This window comes from Macrobrachium rosenbergii, chromosome 6 (assembly GCF_040412425.1).
Source record: "Macrobrachium rosenbergii isolate ZJJX-2024 chromosome 6, ASM4041242v1, whole genome shotgun sequence".
Classification (NCBI taxonomy): domain Eukaryota; kingdom Metazoa; phylum Arthropoda; class Malacostraca; order Decapoda; family Palaemonidae; genus Macrobrachium; species Macrobrachium rosenbergii.
Genome location: NC_089746.1, coordinates 32,876,985 through 32,904,097, shown reverse-complemented (window position 1 = coordinate 32,904,097; position 27,113 = coordinate 32,876,985). Strand labels below are relative to the sequence as shown.

General features: G+C 40.3%; 1 protein-coding gene across 6 annotated transcripts in view; it reads right to left on the bottom strand.

Moving 5' to 3' along the window:
- Window positions 1–27,113, bottom strand: part of Snx27 (sorting nexin 27) — a 62,592-nt gene that overhangs the window by 5,517 nt on the left and 29,962 nt on the right. For all 6 annotated transcript variants that reach the window (XM_067105487.1, XM_067105488.1, XM_067105490.1 and 3 more), the window contains exons 8-9: window positions 25,743–25,883; window positions 14,493–14,621 (exon numbers count right to left, since the gene is read on the bottom strand). In XM_067105487.1, the coding sequence (XP_066961588.1) occupies window positions 14,493–14,621; window positions 25,743–25,883 (270 nt within the window). The remainder of the gene's footprint in view (window positions 1–14,492; window positions 14,622–25,742; window positions 25,884–27,113) is intronic.

Sequence of the window (27,113 nt, the reverse complement as noted above, 5' to 3'; positions counted from 1 at the left end):
AATTCGCTAACCTTAAACTACGCTAATTTTATGCGTCCACTGCCCACACTGAGTACTCAATGTTATGACGGGGCGAGCAGACAAAAGATGTGGGGTCTAGGACAAACAGAGTTCTTGGAAGGAAGGGAAGGGGAAAAGGGATAATAATAACAAAAGGAAAATTAACAAGATGTTACGAATGAAAACGTGACCGCATATGAAAGGCAGAACACGTCTCTCAGAGCTTAAGAAAGGGGCATATAAATCACAAGGGCAAGAGTCTATGACTCGCGATTCATTAAAATAAAGATAAATAAATGACTAAAAGAAAGTAAATGATATTGGCAGAAGAGCTAAGGTAAAAGGAGTGAGGGTTTTATGGTGTTAGGCGGGAATTTATTGTCCTTCGCCTATAAATTACGGCCCGGACCATCCCTTCAGTCCCAGGGCGAGAAAAGTGCACCCGAAGGGCGCGACTCCTTCAGGGAGAGCTGACACGCACGCCCGGTGCCAAGGTATAGGCGCAAGGGCATGCCACTTCTCACTCTGTTATTCTCAATGATTTATACATTGTGTGGGGAATGGTATCCCGTATTTAATTGCCTCTTGTGGTGATAATTTAAGAAAAGCTTGATAGAGGATAATAAGAGATACAGGTTCCTTGAATTATAAGAAGGCAGGGAGGCTTGCCACCACCATCTGGCCGGTGGGCTACGCCCCCCTGGAGTAGAAGTATTGGTTCCGAACCGCTTGAGGTTGTCTTGCCCACAGATGGAATTTTGGGCGCTAGTAAGGCCCCGGGGTGTTACTCTGAATGCTGTCTAGATAAGACATCAGCTATTTTGTTATCCGTGCCTTTGATGTGCTCGATTTTCCAGTTATAGTCCTGGAGATCGAGGCACCACCTCATTAAGCGTTTGTTCTGGTTCCTAAAGGTAGTCAAGTACCGTAGGGGGTTAAGATCCGTATATACCGTCAGCGGGAAGGTGTGGTCAGCGTGGTATGACTCGAAGTGCTTCATCGCCAGCACCATTCCTAGCAATTCCTTCTTGATCGTACTATACCGCGTTTCAGCTGGCTTCAATTTCTTTGCGTAATATGCCACTGGATGCCTAACTCCCTCCTTCTCTTGGAACATAACTGCTCCGATACCAATGTCGCTGGCATCTACGGCTAGGCAAAAAGGCCGTTCATAGTCGGGGGTGTGTAGGACCGGCTTTGTCATGAGTATGGCTTTTAAATTATCGTACGCCCTTTTGCATTCCTCCGAGCACCTGAAGGGCTGCTTTCCCCGAAAGAGGTTTGTGATGGGGGCAGCCGCATCCGCGAAGTTTGGGATGAACCTGCGGAAGTACTGTACCATCCCGAGGAAGCGTTGGGCGTCCCGTTTTGTTCTCGGATAAGCCATATTCATGATGGCTTCTATATTCGCCTCCTTTGGTGCTAACCGGCCATTCCCTACCTGATGGCCCAAGTATGTAATCTCCCAGACACCGAATTGGCACTTTTTCAGATTTATTACCAAATTTGCTTCTCCCAGGGCAAAAAAAATTTGTTCTAGGATTGCTAGGTGCTCTTCCCAGGTGCTGGCGTATGTAACGATGTCATCCAAGTATACCACGCAGTTTTTTATGCCCGCCAGTACCTTGTTCATCAAACGTTGGAAGCAGCTGGGAGCATTTTTCAACCCGAATGGCATCACCTTACACTGGTAAATCCTGCTGGGAGTTATGAACGCTGTCCGAAGGTGCAACTCCTCGGACAGTGGGACCTGCCAATAGCCCTTCTCCAGATCAATTCTGCTTAGTTAGGGGGCACTCCCTAGGCTGTCTAAGCAAGCCTCGATCCGGGAAAGGGGGTAAGGTTCCGACTCCGTCGCTTCATTCAACTTTCTGTAGTCGACACAAAGTCGATCTCCACCGCCCTCCTTAGGTACTAGTACTACTGGTGAGGCCCAGGGGCTATGGCTTTGTTCTATAAGGCCGAGGTCAAGTTGGAGTTGGACCTGTTCCTCAATCCTACGGGCCTTATCCGGGTTAACCCGGTAGTACCCCTGGGCTATGGGTTTCACGCCCTCCTTGATATTTATGGAGTGCTGTATTGCGCCCGTGCACCCAAGGGTGTCTCGGACGACCCGCGAATTTCTGCTTAATAACCGGCGGATATCTTCCCTGTGGGCGGCGGCGAGACCTGGGGTTATGACTTCCAGACTCTCGAGGATCTCCGAGTTAGCAGTGGGCTGATACGCTAGGGCGGCAGCGCCAACTACTGCCTCGGGGTTAGAGGCACCATCTTCAGGTGTCTCCTCGCCACGGGTCCGGTATGGTTTCAGATTTTTATGGAGCCACTTGGCCCTTCTTTTCCCACAATCCACTAGGTAGTTCAGATCCCCGCGCCTTCCCAAGATTTTGTGGGGGCAGGAGAAGTGGGTTTCGAGGGGCCTCGTGGCGCCCGTTTGGAGCACTAGGACCTGGTCTCCCGTCTCGAAAGAGCGGGAACGGGCGGCCTTGTCAAATTTCATCTTCACCCGTTCTTGGGTGGCGGCTTCAGTGGCCTGGGGTACCGCCCAAGCTGCTCGAAGGTTTTTCTGGATGGTCGGCAATTCTGCCGCCCAATCCGCGTGCGTGGGGTCCGCCCAGGCGTCATATATCGAGTGGGGCCTGTGTGGAATGAGCGTATAATAGCTCGAAGGGGCTATACCGGTGGTTTTCGGAGGGAGCGTGGCGGGCGGCAAAAGAGGCGTGCGGAAGGTTATCCTCCCACGAGCCACCTCCCTCGTGCTCCAACCGTTAGTGTCGTGAGAGTGACTGGTGGAATCGCTCGATGATTCCTTGACTCTCGGGGTGATAAGGCGTGGAGTGGAAATGCCTAATTCCGTGGCTGGCCATGCCATCACGAAATTCCTTCGACATTAAGTGTCGACCCTGATCAGTTTGTATCATGGCAGGGAAACCAAATCTGCAGAAGAATTTTACCAGAGCCTTTACAGCATTTTTGAACTTTTGCTCCTGACGGAATTGCCTCCGGGTAAAACGCGTGAAAATAGATCGATGATGGTAAGGCAGTGGGCGTTCCCCGATTTACTTTTCATCCGCCCCTGCAGAGTGAAATAGTCAATGATGACGTCCCTGAAGGGGACGCCGGCGGAGGGGATATTCTTAAAGGGGGCCCAGGGGACCACCTCGTTAGGGTTGCCTGCCACCTGGCAGGTAGGGCAGGAGGCAACGAATTGCTTCACGCTTTTCCGGATGCCCGGCCAGTAGAACTTGCTCTCGACGGCACGGGCGGTGCGAGCGACACCGAAGTGCCCGCTGATGCCGTCATGGGCCAAACTTAGCACATCCTTCTGCAGAGTCTGGGGAACTACCACGAGTTTATGGCGCACCTGGGAAGGCTCGCTCGGCCCCCGGGTTACCTTGCACAAGAGATCGTCTTCCAGCAGGAAGGCGTCCCTCATCAAGTCAGGGAGGGCATCCTCGCTGGTGGCGGCCTCACTGCGGAGGCGGCTGGTTGAGGCATCTGCCTTTTGCTCCTCGATTAGTGTCTCCCTCGCGAGGGAGGGCAGGGCAGCGGCAGCTCCAGTAATGAGGAGAGTTGTGGGGGCCGGAACAGTTTCTGCTTCCTGAGGGGCAGGGAGCGGCTCCTGGAGCCACGGGATCGAGCCTAGAGACACTCCAGGGGGAAGCAGATCCTCCTGCTGTCGTCGGGGGGGGGCAGTGGGGCAACCGTGGGCTCGGAAGGCTTGAGGCAGAGGAGTGGGACGCAGGGATCCCTCCATTGGATGAGATCTTGTCCCAGAAGGAGGGGCTTCCCCGTGGTGAGCATCTCGGCTACACCGAAAATGTGGTCCCTCTCTCGAGAGTCATCGCGGGTGGTGACCCTTAAGCGGACCATCGGGAGGTCCTTCCTATCCCCATTCACCCAGAGGATCGTCATCCGTTCGTCTTCCCGAATGACGGCTCCAGGGGGGACTTCTCTCCGCACGATTAGGCTGACCTCCGACCCTGTGTCTATTATGTTGTCGAGATTCCGGGGAGGACTGGACCCGTCCGGAGGCGCGACCCTCATGGACTCAAGCCCAATCCACCCGGCGGGCCGTTTAGGGCAAGTTACAGTGCCTACTGCCTTCAGCTGGTTGTGCCGAGGGCAAAGCTTGTAGGTGGAAGAGAAATGTCCCCTTTTCCCGCAATCACGGCATGTCTCATGGCGGAAATCCTGCCGGGGGGGCGGTGCCTGCTGCAGGCGGCGATCGGGGCGCAGTAGCAGGAGGCGGCTGTGATGCCTTCGGGAACGGATGACAGGGAGCCTTGGGCTGACTTCGGCACTGTTCAGTTGAGTGCCCCGTTCTTTTGCAATAGTGGCAAGTCAGGGGCTTGCCCGAGTTCTCAGCCTTAGGGGAATTTGTTCCTCCGAGGAGGGGCGGGGGATTTATCTTCCGCCCCATGGATCCTTCTTGAGGGTGGTGAGTTTCCCACACGTCTGCTATTCGGCAACACTCGGTGAGTGTTGCTGGGGCTTTTTCCACTATATGGGTGGCGAGGGCAGGAGGGGCGTAGCGCAGGAAATGCTCAAACTTAAACCGCTCGAGTACCTCGGCGGTGCTTGTGGCTCCTTCGGAATCGAGCCATTTTGTCAACGCCCGCTCCGAACGGTGCGCCCAATCGGACCAAGTCTGGCCTGCTTCTCTGGGCTGCTCCCTCCAACGTCTCCTCCACACTCGGGGTAATCTCGTGCGCCTTAAGTAACTGCTTGGCGTCACGGCTTCCCAGTTTCCCGATCGTCTGCTGGAAGGGCGTGGTAGGCAACGAGGCCTTTCCGCCCAGGAATTTAGTGAGAACAAGGGAGAGTTCCGCGGGGGAGAGATCGCAGCACTCCAGGACTCGTTCGGCCCTTTCAAGCCATACTTTGGGTTCGGACTCTGTCCATTTTGGCATGAACGAGTGAGCTTGGCTGAGGGCACTCATTCCCGCGGCAGGGGGCGGGGGGCTGGCGTGCTGTCGTTCTAGCACCTGGAGCTCATGGGCGCGCTGTCGCTCTCGATCTTCCCATTCTCGTTCCTCTCTTTTCTCTTGGGCAATTCTTTCTCTCTCTCTCTCTCCGCACGTTCTCTCTCTCTCTCCTGCCGTTCTCTCTCCTTCTCCTCCCGTTCTCTTGCTCTCTCCGCCTTGGCATCGTCCACTCGCTCTTGAACCCATTCTCTCAGATCTTGCCCTGATAGTCCCATGTCCTTCCCAGCGGACAGGTAGAATTTGAAATCCTCGTTTTGTTGGGCTCTGGTATTAGCCATCTTGAAATAATGGTTATATGGTAGGTCTGGAAAGACTCAGGTTGTCTGAAAAAGACTCAATTGCAGGAATCTGAAACACTCAATTGTTCAGACTGCAGGAGAATGGATCGGTCTGAATAAGACAGTTGATTAGTAAGTCTGAGGAGACTTTTTTGTTAAAATTTGATATGTCTTGGAAAGACGTGGTTGTTCTTAAGGCTTAACAATTTTAATATGTGTCTCGGAAGACGTGGTTGGATTTTGTCACGCTCGGACTTGGCCAGCTGTAGCGTGAAGTTAAGGAGTTGTTCTAACGAACTAGAATGATCAGTCCGTAAGGGCTTAGATGTGTGTGAACTACACTATATAATGTCTCAAAAGGACTTAATTTTGGGTTCCCGCAGGGAATGAGAAATTCTCGCCACGTGCGACGTAGAATTTTTAGTATGAGTCTCTGAGGACTGGAATTTGGAGAAATTCTCGCCACGTCTGCGACGTAGAATTTTGGTATGAGTCTCTGAGGACTGGAATTTGGAGAAATTCTCGCCACGTGCGACGTAGAATTTTGGTATGAGTCTCTGAGGACTGGAATTTGGAGAAATTCTCGCCACGTGCGATGTAGAATTTTAGGAGTCTCTTAGGACTTGGAATTGTGGAATTTGGAGGAATTCTCGCCACGTGCGACGTAGAATTTTAGGAGTCCCTGAGGACTGGGAATTTTGGTTGATGAATTCTCGCCACGTGCGACGTAGAATCTTAGGAGTCACTTAGGACTTGGAATTGTGGAATTTGGAGGAATTCTCGCCACGTGCGACGTAGAATTTTCGGAGTCTCTGAGGACTTGGAAATACGATTCGTCCCTTAGGACTTAGAAATTACTAACGGGAGAACCCAAAGAAAAATGATTGCTGAGAAATGAATGGAGGGAAAAAAAAAAAAAATGCTACACACGCGGGCATGGGGGGGGGGTGAAGGACGCCTGACCATCACCATCACCGGAGTTATTTTTAGATTCTGTGTGAATGGACCCGTCTATTTATAGACCGTCTGGGATTCCGGGGAATTTCCCAGTCGTCTGAGAGGATAACAGTAAAAATGACCTAGTAATTTTCCCTATAAGCGAAGTTTAAATTTCGCTTTCCTAACACCTAACTCGAATTCTAACTACACTGAGAGAATTTCAGCAATGCAAGCTGACTTCGTCTTGTCCCACGTGGGAATTTATTCGCGCCTAAATAACAGTTCGCTAATCCGAAATGCGAAGTAAAATTTATCACAGAGGAATTTCTTTCACACTATTCCTCGAAGCAAAGAATATGGCAAGGATTTTAACACAGAGAATTTCGCACTATTCCTCGAAGCAAAGGATGGTTAGCACTGGTTATTTCCTAACTACCTATCCTGAAAGGCATGCATTAACGAATCTAATACGGCGGTTCTTTTCTCTCAGTGAATACATGCGTCCCTATTTCTAATTCCTAGGAACAGTCACGATTGTAAAAGGTTTTGCTAAGATAAACACATTACTTACGTGGAATTTCCGGATCTGTGTGCTGGTTTTACACAAAAGGTTCGTAATTGTCTCGTACCCAGCTTAGCTTTGCTAATAGCTGATCTGGCAAGTTGCAAATGCAATAAAGCAACACTAGGGGAACTGCAACTGCAAAACGAGATCTATGGCCAGGTCGCCATTTTTACGTTTTTCCTGGCGATTTAGTTTGAAGTATTCTCTGTGAGACAGGTAGCAACAATTTAAGGTAATTTAGCCTTGTGATTCTGACTTCGTGGGTCCAGGAAGACGTAAAAAAAAGGGAAACAAAGGAGAATTTCATATGAGCATAGGGCTCTTGTTACTGAGGGAAATATTACGTAAAACACGTGGGCAAATTTAAAGGAGTGTATTTACATAAATGACATCAGTAATGGGAAAGAGGAACGCAGTAGATTATTGATCCTGAAGGGGATTCCCTACGGGATGAATGAAACTGGGGATTCCAGACACAGTCCAAGAAGCTTCCACGAAATAGGGTCCCTCTGAAATGAGAGATATGCACATTATACGCCAGTAATGAAAATAGACAAAAGAATAATGAATTGAAGCTGCACTGAGGGGTGCCAAAGGACTAATGAATTAATAAAGACTTAGTACTGCCGATGCAAGAGGCACACGGACATTAGACAAGGGATTCGTTGATTAATGGCTCACTTCAAGTAAATGTTACAAGGACAAAAGCGTGACTGAATGGAGGTTTTCCAGGGCACATTACCGTAAGACAGGTGTGGTTCCAACGTAGAAAATTGGTCCGTGGATGACTTGCGATTTCCAAGGGCGAGTTCTTCCACGTGGTAGAATGCAAAGCAATGGGGACTTCTCGAAGAAGGGCAAGCGTGTTGGAATTTCACGAAACTCTGGGCAATTCTTGAGGGCCATCCGGCAGGTCAGGGCGAGCACGTGGCTACGGTCGAAGGGCACGAGGAGAAAGTATACTTTGGAAAGGGCCACGTGGTTAGGATGCTAAGGACACTGCCAAGGGCAGGTGGCTTGAGTCCTTCTTCACTCCCTGTCTTCCACCCCGCGTGTGTGTGGAGGAGGCCTTGTGTTTTCTGCTTTTATCTCCTCCTATGGGGCAGGGGCACTTCCAACATATGATGTGTTGAATCATCTCCAGCTGATGCCCGCAGGGGAGATTTGCCTGCAAGAAAACTGCCAGACAGAGACCACTTTGCCTCGAAGAAAGATCTTAAAAAAATGTGGGCTTAATCTTTTAAACCCTTGTATTCTGAAGCTAAGTCGATAGACAGATGGTCTGTCAATCGATCTGCTTTCGCAGTACATGAAAACAACAGAACAACCAACAACAACAAAAAGAGGGGAGGCAATTTGCTAGTGAATTCTTGCTAATCATAATAATATATATATATATATATATATATATATATATATATATATATATATATATATATATATATATATATATATATATATATATATATATATATATATATATATATATATATATATATATATATATATATATATATATATATATATATATATATATATATATATATATATATATATATATACTATATATATATATATATATATATATAAAAATATATATATAATATAAAACACTGTAGCTACAAAACCTCTGAGGCTTTCAATCCCACTAATTCCCTTCTTCCACCAAATTCATACACATTGTATTATGCTGCTCTTTAACCTTCAATTCCTTGCATAATGCTACTAAGTAATAATTAAAAACTTAAAAAAATACTAAATTTCAGTAAATTACCGGGTATGTCAAATGAACCTGCTGTGGTACAAATCTGTACAGTACTAACCTAGACAAGCAGGTGTACAGAACATTTGCTGTCATTAATATTATAGTTTAAATCAATCAAGTCACATTAAAATGTACCCAGTTCATTGGAACCTCCAACATTCAAACTATGTGCAAAAGCTCCCTGTTGAGCAGGATGACAAGAGGGTCACTTCCCAGTTTATTTGTTCAGTTTCACTTAAAGCCCAATTTAACTTAGTTTTTTTTATTTCACTTTAATATTTCATTATGTATATCTCAACTTCCTTTCCTTTGCTGGGCTTCTTTCACTAATGGGGCCCTTGGCTTGTGTCATTCTCTTTTCCAACTGCGGTTCCACCTTGCCCTATAATCAACTTAGCAGACAACAGAAGGTCTGGCCTCCTGATGAATGAAATCCATTAGGTAACAAAGACCCACGACCCCCATAGCATAAGCTACATAATACCCAAGAGCTGGTGCAGATATCATGAAAATCAATTTCATACTTTTGTCCCTCTCTTGTTTCACTGAAAGTTTTGAGTAGGGTCCTGAAAGCAACTGACATAGGATTAGTCATTAAAAAATTTGATTAATAATAATGTGCAAGCAAATCTTTACAAAAGTCATATTTGTTGATGTTAATAAGACTAATACTTCAACTTATAACAGTCGTAGGCCTATGTCTACAAAGTTCACACATATGAAGGAGGTAAAATAACGATAGTGATGGCAGTTGGACATAAAAATATTAAAAAATAAGAACAGTGATGACCTCTGAAGTATTATAGTAACATCCTTTAATTAAGTAAAGTATGACAACAGTAAGCAGTATCAGAAAAAGCCCTGTTTAAGGGAAACTGCAGGTAATTTCTGGGACCCACCACTAGTGTTCAGTTGTTTCATGCGCTTACAACTGAGTTGCCAAATAGCGCCAGATGTATGTTGCAAAACATTTTTGAGTGATTGTACATAAAAGCAGTAATAATTCACATAAAAAAATAAAAGGGAATTTTACAATAAATTTAATATAATGGTACAATATAAAAACAATAAAATGCAATGCAATAACAATAAAAAATCGAAAGAGAATCTTACCCTGAGCAAGCACTCAGGACTGCGCTAAGTGAGACGGTAGAGAGGAGAGGGAGGGGATGGTGGTAGGTTAGTGAGTGAGAGACGGGTTCCACTTCCCAGCTGGGGCTGGGCTCGCATGATTTTTCTTTCACTACATTTTGCCAGTTTCTTTCACTTACATTTGATTCAACGGAATCACTTCTTTTTGTTATTACTGTAAAATATCTATCGAGTGACACTTGCTTTTTACGATTTTTTTGCACTTTACAAGTAACTCATCCCCACATCACGAAAAATACTGGCGCTGCAGTCAGCTTCTGAGTGCCTTAGATTGTTTGTTTAAATGACTTCCTTGCGAAAAGTTATTTGATCTCTCTTTCCTTTTCTTGCATTCTTTACTTATTACTTATTTGTTTACAAAATCCTCAAGTTTATTGGATAATAATTTTAAATTCTGCTGTTTGCCAACAGTTAGTTGATGAGTTGTGGCACAAATAATCTTCTTGCACTCAAGATCCAAATGTAAAAAACACATCAACAATCATACACACGAGGGATTGTTTTTCAGGTCTTCTGGACACAGTGTCCAGGATTCAGAAAGATGTCTCTCTCTCTCTCTCTCTCTCTCTCTCTCTCTCTCTCTCTCTCTCTCTCTCTCTCTCTCTCTCTCTCTCTCTCTCTCTCTCTCTCATCTTTGCAAAACATGAATAATTTTATTGATTCTGTTATCAGCCTTTGCCTACTAGGACCATTTCGGTTTCCTTGAGGGGATCCCATCTCTCCTCCCTCAATCCCAGCCGGCCATGAGCCATTTTCCACCAAACACGGAATCAAAATTTTTCAAAAATTTTACTTCGTTTAACGAAAATATGAATAACAAAATCATTCATATGCTGAGGAACCACTATATCTACTTGCATATTCTTCACTTGTTTCATTCTGAGATACTGTATACTGTATAAAAAATCTGTAGATTATGTGATATACCGGTAAATAAAACATAGTACACTATTCTGGTTATTTAGTCAGTATAAGAATAGTGTGGGTATGGCATATTATTAGAGGCTTATTCTTTATAGTATTATTAGTACACAAGAGGTTTACTCACCAGCCTTTTGGTAAGACCATACCCAGATGTTAGGTGATGGATATCTGTAATGAGTACTGGCAGAACAATCCCAAAGAAAATTCCTACATGCTGCAGCAGGGCAGTTAACAGTACTGCAAAAAGTGAGGTAACAGTTTCATACATACAAAAGGGACTGGAGGGGTCAGTGAGACCTCCACCTTCAGTATACAGTCAACCCCCAGTTTTCGCGGGGGTTAGGGACCACAGCCATACGCGAATAGCTAAAATCTTGTTTTACTTGACACGCCACTCTAAAAAATGCTGATAACTGCTTATTTTAACAATAGTTCAAACAACAAAGACCCCTCCCCTAAAAATGCTTATAACTGCCTATTTTTATAGTGTAAACACCAAATATACCTTAAACTATCATCCTAAAGCACTTTAAATATCATCTTAAAACATTAACCTTAAAAATATATGGCATACAGCTACGTGTGAAAACTAATCATTACCCTTATATTCAGGCACAGCCATTTTCTCTCAGAGAGAGAGAGAGAAGAGAGAGAGAGAGAGAGAGAGAGAGAGAGAGAGAGAGAGAGAGAGAGAGAGAGACTGTTTGCCCAGACCCTTCATGTCAATATGTCAAAATGATTGACAGTTAGGGCTGCACCCCTCTCCTGCTTATCTACTAGAAAAAGACTGGGAATTCCACAGAATTATGCTAAAATCTTACCTAATTTACTATATTTTACTATATTTTCAGTTATTGAAATGCAAAAAGTTGTAAATATAGCATGGAAAATATGAAAGAATAAATGACAAAGTAAAGTCACATTTACCTATAAAGCTATACAAAACAAATAAACATACATGTTACATATGCATAAAAAATCTCAACCTTCTGAATCCTATGCACAAAGCATCTGAGCAACAAGCTTTTGTGACTGGCTATTTCTAACCCTCCAGCCAATAGCATGTAGTCATGGAGAGAGAGAGGGGGGGGGGAGGTGGTTTGCTACAAGTTCTGTGACTGGCCAGTTCCAACTCCTTCAACCAGTAGCTCGTCATCATGGAGCCTACGTCAAAGCGATAAAAAATTGTAACACGTACAGATGTATGCATGCACTCATTCGATGATGACTTTGTGAACTTCCTAGTGTTTATTTCATATTTTTAATTATACAGTAATTCATATTTCGTTAAAGGATATACAGTCATCCTTCGCCATATCACGGTTCACTAATCGCGGTCTCACTGCATCGCGGATTTTTTAATTTAATATATCTAAATTTGCATTGCAGATTTTTCGCTCTATCATGGGATTTTGCAGTATTTATTATTTTTATTTTTTGTGGTAAAATAAGATTTTCTAGCCTAAAATTTTAATTTTCATGACTAAATACATTTTTTATGATAAAAAGATTTACTAATTTTCAATTATTAATATTCATGTAAACAGCATAAAATGCTAAATTAAAATCCCACAAAATCACAAAACAGCTTACCAATATACATAAACACTCTAATTCAGTTTCTCTCTCTCTCTCTCTCTCTCTCTCTCTCTCTCTCTCTCTCTCTCTCTCTCTCTCAGTAGGCATATGTTTTAATGAAAAAAATAGAAAAATTTCAATAAAACTTTATTTCACTTACAGAATAAACTATACTGACCTATTATTATCATAACATATGTATAAAAAAACCCACTGTCCCGACATCTGTGACTGTGTTTACTGTAGTTATGTCTTGCCATATTTTTTCTTTCTCTGATTTACTGAACTGTGCTTCATTGCAAGTTTAGTAGTTGACTCTATGATTATCACACATGTAACAGTACACAAGAGAATATTTTATCACTGTTGATGTTTCATCTCTAATCACCGTAAAAATATTTAAAATCTGAATTTCATATGTAAGCAACTCACGGTTACTGTATACTGTACTCTCTCATCCCCAGCTTGTCAAGTCAAGACTTAGTCTTGTCCCAAGCTACTGTGTTGAGACTTCGTTTATACGTTATAACACCAGTTCTCTCTCTCTCTTTTAATGAAATATGAATTACTGTATCAAAAACTTTTATGTAGAAAATTAAAATAATTCCATTAATAAATTTGTTTCTTTTAGCAACTAAAAAATTACTTTCCCAATTCTTTCGGTAGTAGTGAGCAGCTTCAGTCAGCTGATTCTCAGAACCATTACAAATGTGGGACAATCAGTTTTTATATGCATACTATGATGATAACAGATCAAAATAATAATACAGTATACTAAATGGATTCTATAAGTGAAATAACATATTAATGTGATTACATTAATATTAGTATTTGAAAATTATTAAATCATTGTAACATTTACATACACAAGAGAATTTTTATCACTGTTGATGCTCTGTTCCGTGAACTATTATGTACGTTTAAGAGTATAGAAATTGTTTAAGTGCATAGGAAGTGTTTATAACAGTGTGGGAAAGGATAACAACAGTGTGGGAAAAGTTTATAAGAGTGTGGGGAGGATTTATAAAGCCTTAAAGTATACAAGTTTACAGTAAATAATAAAATAAATATTAGGTCGCTACTTCGCACATTTTCGCCTATCGCGGGGGGTTCTAGAACCTAACCCCTGCAACAGACAAGGGACAGCTGTATAAAGTACAGAAAGAGAGAGAGAGATGGGGACTGTCTTACGTTAAATATCCAAAGAGTGAAATTATTCATGAATTATTGGAGAAAGAGAGAATAACTTGAGAGAGAGAGAAAACTGATATGTTTTCATGTACAGTTGAACCTCTTAAAACCAGCATTCTGTGATAGGAGACTTCCGTGGTTTGGCTTGATTTTGAATCATCCGCCATCAGTTCATCAAGTGGCCATGAAAGCGGCGCCATGTACTGTTTACAACTTCCTGACAGCAAAAAATTTGCCACATCTCTTTTGTTTTTATGAAAATAATTGTTAGTTATAAAAATAAGTGAAGCCAAATATGTTTTCGATATTAACTTTAAATGAATAAATATATTTTAAAGATTCCACTTGAGAAGGCTCTACAACTCAAGACTTTTAACCAAAACAATGAGACATTTGGCAACGCACAAATTCCTTACTCTTAAGAGTGCTTGAAAGACTTGCAGGTGATATGGTTTTTATCATTTCTTTTATATAGCTGTATATTTACCCATTCGATATGACATCCATGAGATCAGATGATGCTAGAGGTAAGAAGCGCAAGCATAAATCTTTATGCTAGAAAATGTTTCTCCCATTAGCGAATGTTTGTGTTCATTTTCCTCAATAGATGGCAGTGTACTTTGTTTACGAAGTGTCAAAATTCATTGAGTGATTGCCAAAATTCATTCTTTATTTTTGTCATTTCATTACCATCTACGATCAAAATAAATAAAGAAACTAATAGTGATAATTATGAAGGCAGTAAATTTAGGAGATGAAAGTCATCACCAATAATATTCTGCAGATTCTCAGAAAAATGAAGTACTGTAGACATTTTATTGATATTTTGCTGTTTTAAATAATTTTTTTACATTAAAAATGTATTTAGTCACAAAAATAATATGAAACTACAGTAATTAGTGAATATTGCTCAACGAAAAAATCCGTGAATTACAAAATTTTCCGCGAATAATTTGGGGAACTTATAATCCACAAATAGGTGAAGTTAACGAATCCTGAACCGCGAATAGGCAGGGGTCAACTGTAATACACAAAAGACTGGAACACTTGAGTTACAGAATACTAAGCTATTTATGGAGTTGTAATAACAAAAAAAGTCCTAATATACTTACATAGGGAGTGAATATCTTAACCCATCTGATAAGCTCCTCTGTCTGTCTATATAGGAAACAAAATGCCATAGTTTCATCATCTAATTCGAACTTTTCAATGGTTGACCAAGCAAAATCAATCACTTGTGTCTGAAACAAGATAAAAAAAAGTTATTAGTACAATAATCTGCTCAAAAGCTATAGGACAAAATTAAAAAAGACCCTCAATTTGTGTGGAATTCAATTGTGTAATTTTGCAAATATTTATCAGAAAATATTAAAAAAAAAAAATCCAGAAAGTTTCAAACCAGGAAAAATGAACATACTAAAAATCTCTGTGACATAAAAAACATTTCAGCTTAATTCATAATATGCGACTTAGGAAAGGAATGAGGGTCTGTCTTTTAAATGAGGGCCACTAAAATAGAGAGATTGGTTAGTTTGTGCTAGGGTGTAGGAAAAATGGGACCATCTGGGATGTTTGCTGTGACATCTAGGTAAACCTTAAGTGCTAGAACCAGGCATAATATTCTATACGAAATATTGCGTTCCATTATCAGAAAAGGGGATTTTCCCTTTGAAAAGGTCCTTATTCTTGGCATGGAATGATAAGCCAGGAGACAACAATAAATGACAACTAGGTGAATGAGTGGTGAAGTTTTGTCCTTGTCTAAGAGACCCCAGTAGGCTAATCTGAGCTCCTGATGCCAAAGCAGTCAAGAACACTGCCTTCTGGAGCATATGAGTTGTAGTAGTATTGGGCCCAAGAATTGAGGGGATGACAGAAGGGAGTCTAAGAACCTTATTCAGGGGATCAGATAATAGGAAACCTTGCAGTAGCTGACCTTTGCAGCATACAAGACTGGAGAATGGAATTAACAATTTCTATATCAGGATCAATTCCAAAACCATAAGGCAAGGGTTCTGCCAATGCTGCCTTGTATGCCATGATTGTTGAAACAGCAAGATGCTTGACCTCAAAAGATAATAAAATGTAAAACTGTTTCAACAGATTTCAACTGGACTCTCAGTGTGGAGGTAATCTAACCACATTTTCCATATGGACTGGTATGTACGGATAGATCCAGCATTTATGATAATAAAATGTAAAACTGTTTCAACAGATTTCAACTGGACTCTCAGTGTGGAGGTAATCTAACCACATTTTCCATATGGACTGGTATGTACGGATAGATCCAGCATTTATGATAATAAAATGTAAAACTGTTTCAACAGATTTCAACTGGACTCTCAGTGTGGGAGGTAATCTAACCACATTTTCCATATGGACTGGTATGTATGCGGATAGATCCAGCATTTATGATAATAAAATGTAAAATTGTTTCATTTCAACTGGACTCTCAGTGTGGAGGTAATCTAACCACATTTTCCATATGGACTGGTATGTACGGATAGATCCAGCATTTATGATAATAAAATGTAAAACTGTTTCAACAGATTTCAACTGGACTCTCAGTGTGGAGGTAATCTAACCACATTTTCCATATGGACTGGTATGTACGGATAGATCCAGAATTCTTCTTCCCTTAAATGTACCTGGCTGACAGTTCCAGGTCCTGGGAGGCTGACAACTCGTGCATTCTCACTGCCTGGTTGCACAGGGTGGGAGAGATCGTTCCTCCTTGCTTCTTGATGCAAGCTACTATCATCATGTTGTCGCTCTTCACAACAACAAGGGCCCTCCAGGAGGTGTCAGATGTGCTGGAATGCTTAGTATGCCACTTTCATCTCCAAGTGGCTGATGCGCTCCTCCATATCTTTGGGACTCTACATCCCTGAAATACACTCTCCATTGAAGTGTGCAGCCCAACCTTTTCAGGAAGCGTCGGAGAATACCAGCATCTCCAAGGGCAGTCTGCTGAGGGGCACACCCAACATTAGGTTGGCCAGGTCTCTCCACCACCTTAAGTTTTCTTTCACCTTCTGGGTCACTTCTATGGGCTGCGACAGGTCTTTCTTTGGTCGCTGCCAAGTCTCTTTCATCTGCTACTGGAGGTGTACTCTACCCCTCAGGACCAGCTTCTTGAGGGAGACCAGTTGTCCCAGCAGGATATGTTACTTCTGCACTGGTTGGGATGTCTAGGAGAGAGTGTCAAGGGAGATGTCCAGGAGTTTGGTTATCCCCCTCCTGTGAGGGGAAGGCTTTTACTAACTTGTGTCCAACATCATCCTGAAGTATTTGATGTTCCTCTTGGGAGTTAACTCGGACTTGTGGAGGTTCACCACAAAGCCCAACACCTGACACAGGTCCAGGGCCATGTCTCTTACCTTCTCCGCTTCCTCCCAAAACAAGGTGAGGATCAGCCAGTTGTCTAAACATCTCCGCAGTTGGATGCCCTTGGAGTGTGACCAGGAGGAGACCAACTGGAAAATCCTTGTGAAGACCTGGGGTGCTGTTGCTAAACCAAAGCAGAGCCTTGAACTGGTGCATCACTCCCTTGATGACAAACCATAGGTATTTTCTGGAGCTCGGTTGAATGGGGATGTGAGGGTAGGCGTCCTAATGATACATTAAGATCATGAAATTCCCCCTCTCTGATGGACACCAGGATTAACTGGGGTGTCTCCAGCAGGAAGGGTGTCTGTTGCAGATACTCGCTGAGAGCTGACAGGTCTATCAATGGACACCACCCCCAGGATGCTTCCTCCAAGGGGAAGAGGCAAATGTAAAATGGGGGGGGGGGCTGTCCAACACAACCTCCACCACCCCCTTCTGTAGTATCACTTTGACCTCCTGCAAGGCCCTCCCTTTCAGCAAGTCTAATCAATGGGACTAGAACAGATGGGGAAAGGAGCCAGTGGGGGTTTTCGTGCACCCAAAGGGCCGTCTGTACCCCTCCTCCAGGACCACTACTGTCCACTCCTCTTTCCCATACTGCTGCCACACTGTCCATCTGTTGGCTAGGCAACCCCCCCCTCCAAAACCCATGGCAGCTCGAGGGGGATCTCTGTTCCTCCCCTTAAGCCTCCTCTCTTTCCTGGGTGATTTCCCCTTCTGTGGGCTGGCTGGGTGGCCTGAAACAACATTATTCAAACAACTGCATGCCGAAATATTTTGTGAAATATACACCACTGAATAATATGAGCATTCTTTAGCAGACAAATACCAAGTAATACAGTGCTAAATGCGTGTAAGTGTTAATGACAGTGAGAGCATTATATAGAGAAAGCTGGATGCCCTGGCTAATGTTATAGAAAAAGAGAAAGAACAGGGTGAAAGTTAGAAGGAAAATGCGTGATTGGGTGTGTGTGGCGTGTGGCAGAATGATATAAGTAAAGATAAAATTGTTCTTTTATGTTTGGTTCTGGGAAACGCGATGTTGAAAGAAAGCTTAAATTTTTCTTATATACGTAGCCTTTTTCCTTTACCTTTCGTTCTTTCTCTTTGATCACCAACCGCCCAATTGTCCTAAATTCTTTGTTTCACTTTTTTCGAGCTGAAATATATTATTTCTGAAGAGCTCATTCGGTCAGGCACGATGAGATTTTTGATGATTGATTGCTATTTCTTGCTAGACTATTTTAGGTAACTTAACTTATACAGGATTATTTTGAACAAGATGAAGAGATGAAAGGTTTAAATTTCAAGGAAGAGTAGTGGGACAGATTATCTAAAGTAAATTTATCTATAAAGTGTATTAATATACCAAATTACTTTTGCATAGGAATAAATTGATTAAAAAAGCTTTTGGGAATAGAGAAGAAACCCAATTTTGAGAATTACATTGCAGAAAAACATAGAAAACTAAAAAAAAAAATGAAAAAAAAAACATAAATCAGAATGTAGGAAAAGTGCAATTTCATGTTTGACTCCACCGACAAAATTGCAACATTCTCCCCAAAGGAAAGAACGAAGAAGTCCGAGTTAAGGACCTGCTGAGGCTGCTGCTGAGGCTTTGCCGCCTGTACCTGGGCCTTGGGGAATAACGCCTACCACTGGCATTACTCTGTCTGCCCAACGGGGTAGTCCTGCCCATCCCGTCTTGGCTGATGTACGACTTGGGAGGAGGAGGATTGTGAGAACAGGGTGCCTCTGGATTCCTCTCTCTCTTAATTTCAATGGCTTCCTGGAGTCTGTCTGGAGGGAAGTATCCCTAAGCAACTTGTAATGGGCTATTCCTTGAGGCCAAACAACTTTCATAAATGGCCTACCAGCGACACTCTTGCAGGACAACAGTCCTAGGTACATCCTGAGGGCAAGCCACCTCTCCAGGATCACAGCGTCCTTTATCTCCAAGAGCCACTCTGCCTGGCACTTCTCAAACCAGGAGATGGCTCTGATAGTCCTCGCCAGGGCCAGCTCGATGTTGGAGGCCTCCACCCTCCTAGATCTACCTGGCTGCTACTTGAACCAATAAAGGGGCACATTGTTCCTTAATCCACAATTCACCAAGTCTAAATTCCTGGGGATGGTGGTGGCTTTCCAGGATAAATAGAATTTCGCCTGGTGGGAAAATGGGAGGGGAAAGTTTCTCTGATCTGGCTATAACTCAGCAATGATGCCTTGTATCAGTGGTAAACCAGGAGGCGGAACAATTGCTTTACCTCAGGGGTCGTTTCCACCATTTGCTTGAAACACAAGTGCCGGGGGGTGGCTAACATGGACGTTTCCCTGCTGGAGGAGGAGGCCTGTCTGTGAGAGACCTTCTTCGCCCTCTCCTCCGTACGCACCCATTGCCGATCCACAGAGTGGAACTCAGGAAGCACTGGCAAAGTTGTTTAGGGTAGTCTCCCTCGATGCCTTATAGGAGGCTCTACTGTAGGGCATGCCACCCTTCATATGCAACACATGAGGAGTCCCTCACGCAATCATTTCCTCTACAGGAAATGCAGATGGAATGCAGATCAACCACCACATGAGACAAACTTATTACATACCTTCTCTCTGCCTATACAGCAACAAATCTCAGGTTTCACATATGCGGTAGCCATCTCAAGAACTAAGGGGTAAACACGTGGTACACACACAATTTATAACACAGAAAACACAGAAAAAGCCCCACTAAAAACCACTCAGGTATTACACACAAGCCTACCAAAGCTAACATGACTTAGAAAAGTTTCTATAAGTCATACCAAATAATTTTAACACAGTGACCAAGGTAGGCCAACAGAGGTCAGGGCCTTCTGAAGGCCCAAGGCCTACCTGATAAGCAGTCCCAGGTTAACAGTGGGGGTTCCATTCCTGGCTGAGCGCCGCTAACCGAAAATCGCTGCTAACCGAAAATCGGTGATAATATTACTAACAGCCCGCTTAACGGCGCCATTAACTGGATATCGGCACAGCTAACCAAAGATCAGCACTGCTGTTAAGTGGGGATCAGTGCCACTAACTGGAGATCAGTGCCAAAAATCCAGTTAATGGCATTGATAGACAAGCACCGTAAAACCGGATTGCCGTTAACCGATGCCGCCCGTAAGCAGGGATTGCCTGTAGTCTTTTTTCTCTTTTTTTTGTCAGTACATGACCAAAGCATATGATACACAGGAATACTGTACACTATTTATGAAGCCTGCGCTTTGCACCCTCATATGAACAAAAAGTGATTTTAACCACCCACCCAGCTGTCAAGAGAGATTAACATATATACACTCATGCATCATGCAATACTTCAAGAAGGAAATTTATACTGTATCTGATTTTAGAGAGTCACACCATACACAAGATACAAAATAGGCTTTTACAGCTGTATTCAAGATAAAGGTAATGGTAATGAAACTGATATCTTACTGAATCCAATTACTGTATATTGTATTATTATCATGTTATATCATCATGATATAAAAAAATAATCATCTGCCATATGCATTTACCTAGCTAGGATAATGTATATGTTCTAAAAATCAGCTCATACAGGCTTTCTACCGAAATAATTAGGAGAATCATTTCTTAGTTGCTAAAAGAAATGGATTACTACTGGAATTATTATTTTTCTTTTAGTACACACACAACTCAGTTGTTCATGCCACATTTTTGGGAAGACTAATGCAATATTAAGTGGCTGTTAATTATAAGAGATGGTTATATGATTTGTTACATAAGCCAAAACTTTGGGAATCTTGTTTGAAAGTCTAGCCTAGAATAATCTACCAAACATGAAATTCGCTCTACAAGCATAGCCTAGTACAGTGTAATCTACTGAAAATTAAATTTGCTCTTCAAGCATTGCCTAGTACAGCATAATCTACTGAAAATAAAATTCACTCTACATGCATAGCCTAATACAGTAAAAACTACCAAAAATTAAATTTGGTCTACAAGCATAGCCTAGTACAGTATAATCTACTGAAAATAAATTTGCTCAGTAAGACCCAGTTTTATTTAATTTTACTTTTATTCATTTACCAAGAAGATGGGATTGCAGACTTCGTATGAAAAGAGGTTAGCCTAATTTTATCTGACTATCAAAAATGCAACTCACATGATACTTAAGATATATAATGAAATCATGTTTTGGGGACAAAATTTTAAAGGCCACTTGATACGTGAAATCAGATGATACATGAGTATTAAGGGATATTGGCTCTAAGGCGCACAGTCTGTCAAATTCAGGTTCTGTATTTAGAATCAATATCAACCCATCTCCGCTACGATAACCGAGTGGCAAATTTCATTACAGTAAAGCCCCTGTATTCGCAGTCTCACAGTTCGCGAACTCACCTATTCACGGATTTCTCTATGGAACATATATATGCATTATTTGCTAAAGTTCGCCCATTTGCAGTATTTTTCACTGAGAAATATTCACTAATTACTGTATTTTCATGTCATTTTCATGACTAAATGCACTTTTTGCGATAAAACTATTAAAATATTCAGGTACCCAGGTAGTGCTCGAGTTACGATAATTAGGTGGAGTAAGCAATTAATACTGATATGACAATATTTAGAAAATATTTTTAAATGTCCTGCGGGAACAGGCAGCAGTGTACAATCAGGCAGCGAGAGAGACCAAATTACAATAGATCCCCTTCTTTTCCTAAATCACTTTATCCCATCTTCTAGCTAAAATGGTAAAAGAGAATTATAAAATTATTGTTAGTAACATTATGCTCTTGCACAAATGTGTACAGCCATAAACAACCATCGTACGGTAACCAACAATTACCGTAGTTACAGTACAAATGAAGTTAAGTAGAATAGTACTGATATATTTTTACATTATACCCTTATTCGGTATGAATAAAAGATCAGCAAGGAAATATACTGCTAAATTTAAGCTGCAAGTTGTAGCTGAAGCTGAGAAAACGATGTTCAAGCTGCTAATGACTATAAATTATCATGCATTGGCAACATGGATGAAACTCGACCATAATTAAAATTGGAGAGGAAGTATTTTAGTCAAAATTACTGGGCATAACAGAACACAAATTACTGCTATTTTTACAGTGATGAACAATAAATACGCAAAGCTCGCATTATGATGAAATCACGTGAAAATAGCGAATGGAATCTTGAATTTTTTTTTTACACAAAACAAACATGCCCCCAAACAGCCAACGTCATCTATTAACGAAAAAAATAACTAAATTAATTTCATAACAAGACATATTTAAGTTATATTTCGACTTAAAAACACTTCGTATAAAGAAAAATAAAAATAACCTTGCCCATATAAATAAAGTAACTAGAGATTCATTTACGCTAACTAGGAGCAAGAAAAGTGCTCTGAACTGAGTTAAACATGGCGAAATAAACTTAACGCATAATCAATTTCCAAACCAAAATATTGATCGCTATGATCGCAATTTATAATACAAAAGCAATATACTATATACAATATTATTGGATACAGTGAATTATAGCATAACATTTTAAAAGATCCATGGAAAACATGCATATTCATTATGTTGATGTTTGTATAATACAATATTATGTGAATATAGAGTACAGTATAATGTAGGCTAAGCTACTGTTCATGATATAAACACAGTGTAGGCTATGCTAATTCTTGTTTGTTGTTCAATTTCTCTTTGTATTGAATTATCATAAGCCACTCCGCATGAACCTTCAGAATTAGCTGATATTAATAATTACTATACCATGTATGTACAGAGTATACTTTATAGTGTAGGCTAGGCTATACAGTATTTGAGATATGTTTTTTTCCAACAAACGATGGGTTTTTGGAACCTAACCCCATCGTAAGTAGGATAATACCTGTGTAAGCATTTTTAGGGTTTTTTTATGTTTGAGCTATCAAAATAGGCAGTTCTAAGTATTTTTTAGAAGGGTTTTAAGTATTCGCGGATTTTAGCTATTCGCGGGGGGGGTGTGGTATGCATCCCCTGCGAACACGGGTAGTTTACTGTAATTTGATTTATGAAAGTTTTGTTTGATGGACTGGTAAGTTTGTATCATTTGGCTAACTCTTGAATTTTAGTCACATACACAAAACTTGTTTTCCTTTTGCATTCACAATTAATTAGCCACATGCACTGTAATATCACATATACTATGCCTTAGGAATAACTTACACTCAAAAGGTAAATATAATTAACCCTTAAACGCCGAGCCTCTATTTACAAAAACGTCTCCCGTATGCCGGCGGCGTTCGGTGAGTTAGCACCGAAGCGGAAAAAAAGTTTTTTCAAAAAATCACAGCACGCTTAGTTTTTAAGATTAAGAGTTCATTTTTGGCTCCTTTTTTTTGTCATTGCCTAAAGTTTAGTATGCAACCATCAGAAATGAAAAAATATCATTATCATATATAAATATTGGAATATATGACAGCGAAAAAAAAACATATAATTGTATACAAATCGCTGTAAGCACAACGTTAAAGCTAATGAGTTAATTTTTTTAGTTGTATTGTACACTAAATTACGATGATTTTGGTATATAACAAATTGTAAAACGATCAAAGCAACACAGAGAAAATATTATCACAAAATGATGCATGAATTCGTAACGAAGCGGACGTAAAAAAATGTTTTTTCAAAAATTCACCATAAATCGAAATATTCGAAATATTGTGCTAGAGACTTCCCGTTTGTTGAAAAATGAAGCTAATTGATTGAATATTACTAGACTGTAAGTGTTTTAGCTTACAATTGCAGTTTTCGACCATTTCGGTCGAGTTAAAGTTGACCGAAAGTAGAATTTTTTCTATTTATCGTGATTTATATGAAAATATTTCAAAACTGATAAAAGCTACAACCATGAGTTATTTTCTGTTGTATTCTACATGAAATTCCGCACATTTTCATATATAAAACTTTATGTAACGACTAATATAAAACTGTGCAAAAATTACGACAAAATGACAAAAGAATTTCTGAGATGTTCGGCCGAGTTACCGCGCAGACGTAAGGAAAATGTTTTTTTCAAAAATTCACCATAAATCGAAATATTGTGCTAGAGACTTCCAATTTATTGCAAAATGAAGTTAAACGATTGAATATTACTAGAATGTAAGAGTTTTAGCTTACAATTGCGTTTTTTGACCATTTCGGTCGAGTTTAAAGTTGACCGAAGGTTGAAATTTTGGCAGTTATCGTGATTTATGTGAAAATATTTCAAAACTGATAAAAGCTACAACCATGAGCTATCTTCTGTTGTATTCTACATGAAATTGCGCACATTTTCATATATAAAAGTTTATGTAACCACTAATGTAAACGATGCAAACATTACGACAACATGACAAAAGAATTTCTGAGATGTTGGCCGAGTTACAGCGTGCAGACGTAAGGAAAAGTTTTTTTTTTTTTAGAAATTCACCATAAATCGAAATATTGTGCTAGAGACTTCCAGTTTGTTGCAAAATGAAGGTACATGATTGAATATTACTAGAATGTAAGAGTTTTAGCTTATAATTGCGTTTTTGACCATTTCGGTTGAGTTAAAGTTGACCCAAGCTTGAAATTTTGGCAGTTATCGTGATTTATATGAAAATATTTCAAAACTGATAAAAGCTACAACCATGAGTTATTTTCTGTTGTATTCTACATGAAATTGCGCACATTTCCATATATAAAACTTTATGTAACGACTAATATAAAACCAGTGCAAACATTACGACAACGTGACGAAAGAATTTCTGGCGCGGACGAAAGGAAAAAGTTTTTTTCAAAAATTCACCATAAATCGAAATATTGTGCTAGAGATTCCAATTGGTTGCAAAATGAAGGTAAATGATTGAATATTACTAGAATGTAAGAGTTTTAGCTTACAATTGCGTTTTTTTACCATTTCGGTCGAGTCAAAGTTGACCAAAGGTTGAAATTTTGGCAGTTATCGTGATTTATATGAAAATATTTCAAAACTGATAAAAGCTACAACCATGAGTTATTTTCTGTTGTATTGTACATGAAATTGCACACATTTTCATATATAAAACTTTATGTAACGGCTAATATAGAACAGTGCAAAATTACGACAAAATGACGAAAGAATTTCTGAAATTTTCGGCTGAGTTACCACACAAGCGTAAGAAAAAAAGTTTTTTCAAAAATTCACCATAAATCGAAATATTGTGCTAGAGACTTCCAATTTGTTGCAAAATGAAGGTACATGATTGAATATTACTAGAATGTAAGAGTTTTAGCTTACAATTGCGTCTTTTGACCATTTTAGTTGAGTCAAAGTTGACCGAAGGTTGAAATTTTTTGTAGTCGACGTACAGTACGTCCACTCGGCACCCAACAGACAATTTTAGTCGACGTATGATACGTCCAGTAGGCGTTTAAGGGTTAATAAATGCATCTGGGCAAACCTAGATTCAAAGCATGGCCTGATCTACGAACAATGATAGGAAATTACTTTTACCACCTGTTGCTAAGTGTGTACACTTTTCTTCCTATTATCTGTCAGTATTGATTCCGTAATCTTAAATCATTCACTTAATTTTTTTTTTATTTTTAACATACACTGTACTTTAGTTTACCTTAGACTCCTCTTTTCATTGTCATATTTCAAAGCTCTAATGTCTATGTTATTATAGTCTTTCATTCTTTACTTTTCCTTTCTTTCTATTCTACTTCTTCCTATAGCGAGTAGCATTTATAGTACAGTATAAGGAAATACAAGAAAAAAAATACAGTAAAATTCAACTTTCCTACGTCGTTCGGAAAGAGATGCACAGTAAATAACACAAAATGCATGCAACACGTGATTTATGTTATTACAAAAGTACAGTAAATTATATTGCAACTAATCATAACCATACAACTAGAATCCCATAATATTAATTGGGACTAAGCAAAACATCACAAATGAAAGGTCAAACTGAAGACAACTCCACACACCTGTAATGTGCCATCTTCTTTGCAGGCCTGTAATCTGAAGGACTTGTAACCCACATAAGCCACAACATGGCCTCTTTTACGTGAATCACATGGACAGTGAGGAAAAACAATGTCGCCATAGCCTTCACATCCTCGTACAACCTAAAAACAAAATAAACTTGGTGCTAATTCACTATAACAAAAGTATGAATAACCATTTGTATTTACACCAAGAAGTTTACCATCATTGCCATAACCATTATATTTTGAAAAAGATATTCACACTACCAGGAACTTCAACCATGATCAAATCTGGTCATTGTACTTACCCACAATTTAAATAACACTCTTAAGACATAAAAAATGACAAGAATTAAAGGTAATAAGATAAAACTAATGCAGACCACAGTATTCACCACATTTTTATATACAGTATATAAACCTATCCAATAATGCACTCGTTACTATACACAATAAACAGTAGGTAGACAGGAATAAAAAAAAAAAAAAAGATATTTTAACATCAGAAGCACATTTATTGCAAAATAGCCTTCAAGGTAATATGGTTAATGAAGGTTACAATAACCACAGGATTTCTATATATCACATTAACCTACCCATAGGACACTCAAGTTCTTAAGTAATGTAGGATTGAGTGAGCATCCCTCTATTCTGAGCAATAAACTATAAGTAAACAAAGGCAAAAGAGAACTTTATAACAATATAGATTAGGCTTACACATTCACTCTACACAAAAAGGCAATAATGTACATAACTTTAATTATACTTACTATCAATCTTATTCTGATCCTCACACTTTGAAATAATTTCTTATATATACCCTACAATTTTGTTTTTGTTTTCATATGGCAAATTTAAGCGCTCATAAATTCATAAATTCATGCTTTGTCGTAGTTTTTTCTCCCATGCTGTCACTGTACATTTGGATACCAGTAAATACTTACATGTAAACATCCAAATTTTTTTCAATATTCCCTTCTAAAGTTAGGGAAGGGGATCTTACATGGCCTTCAGCCTTATATGCCATCACACTATGTAGTCGTCTCCCTTTACCTTGGTTTCTCTCAAGACTGAGGACAACAAAATCTCATAATTTGATTTTCTAAAATTTTGCATGCACTTTGTCTCTGACAGAACTGGCTTGTCAATACAGTATCCTTTTTTTTTTTAAGTGCCATTTTGCTGGATGTTTCACTATTCTTTTCTCTTAAGTACATTTTTATCTTTTTTCTAGAATGAATAAGACCCCTCAAACAGTAGGATATTAAGGATAATTTCGGTTACAGGTTTTTCATTTGAGTTTTGCACTTTGTACCGTTTTCTTTTGGATCATTAGTCTAGTATTCTATTTCATTATTATTTCCCAAATCA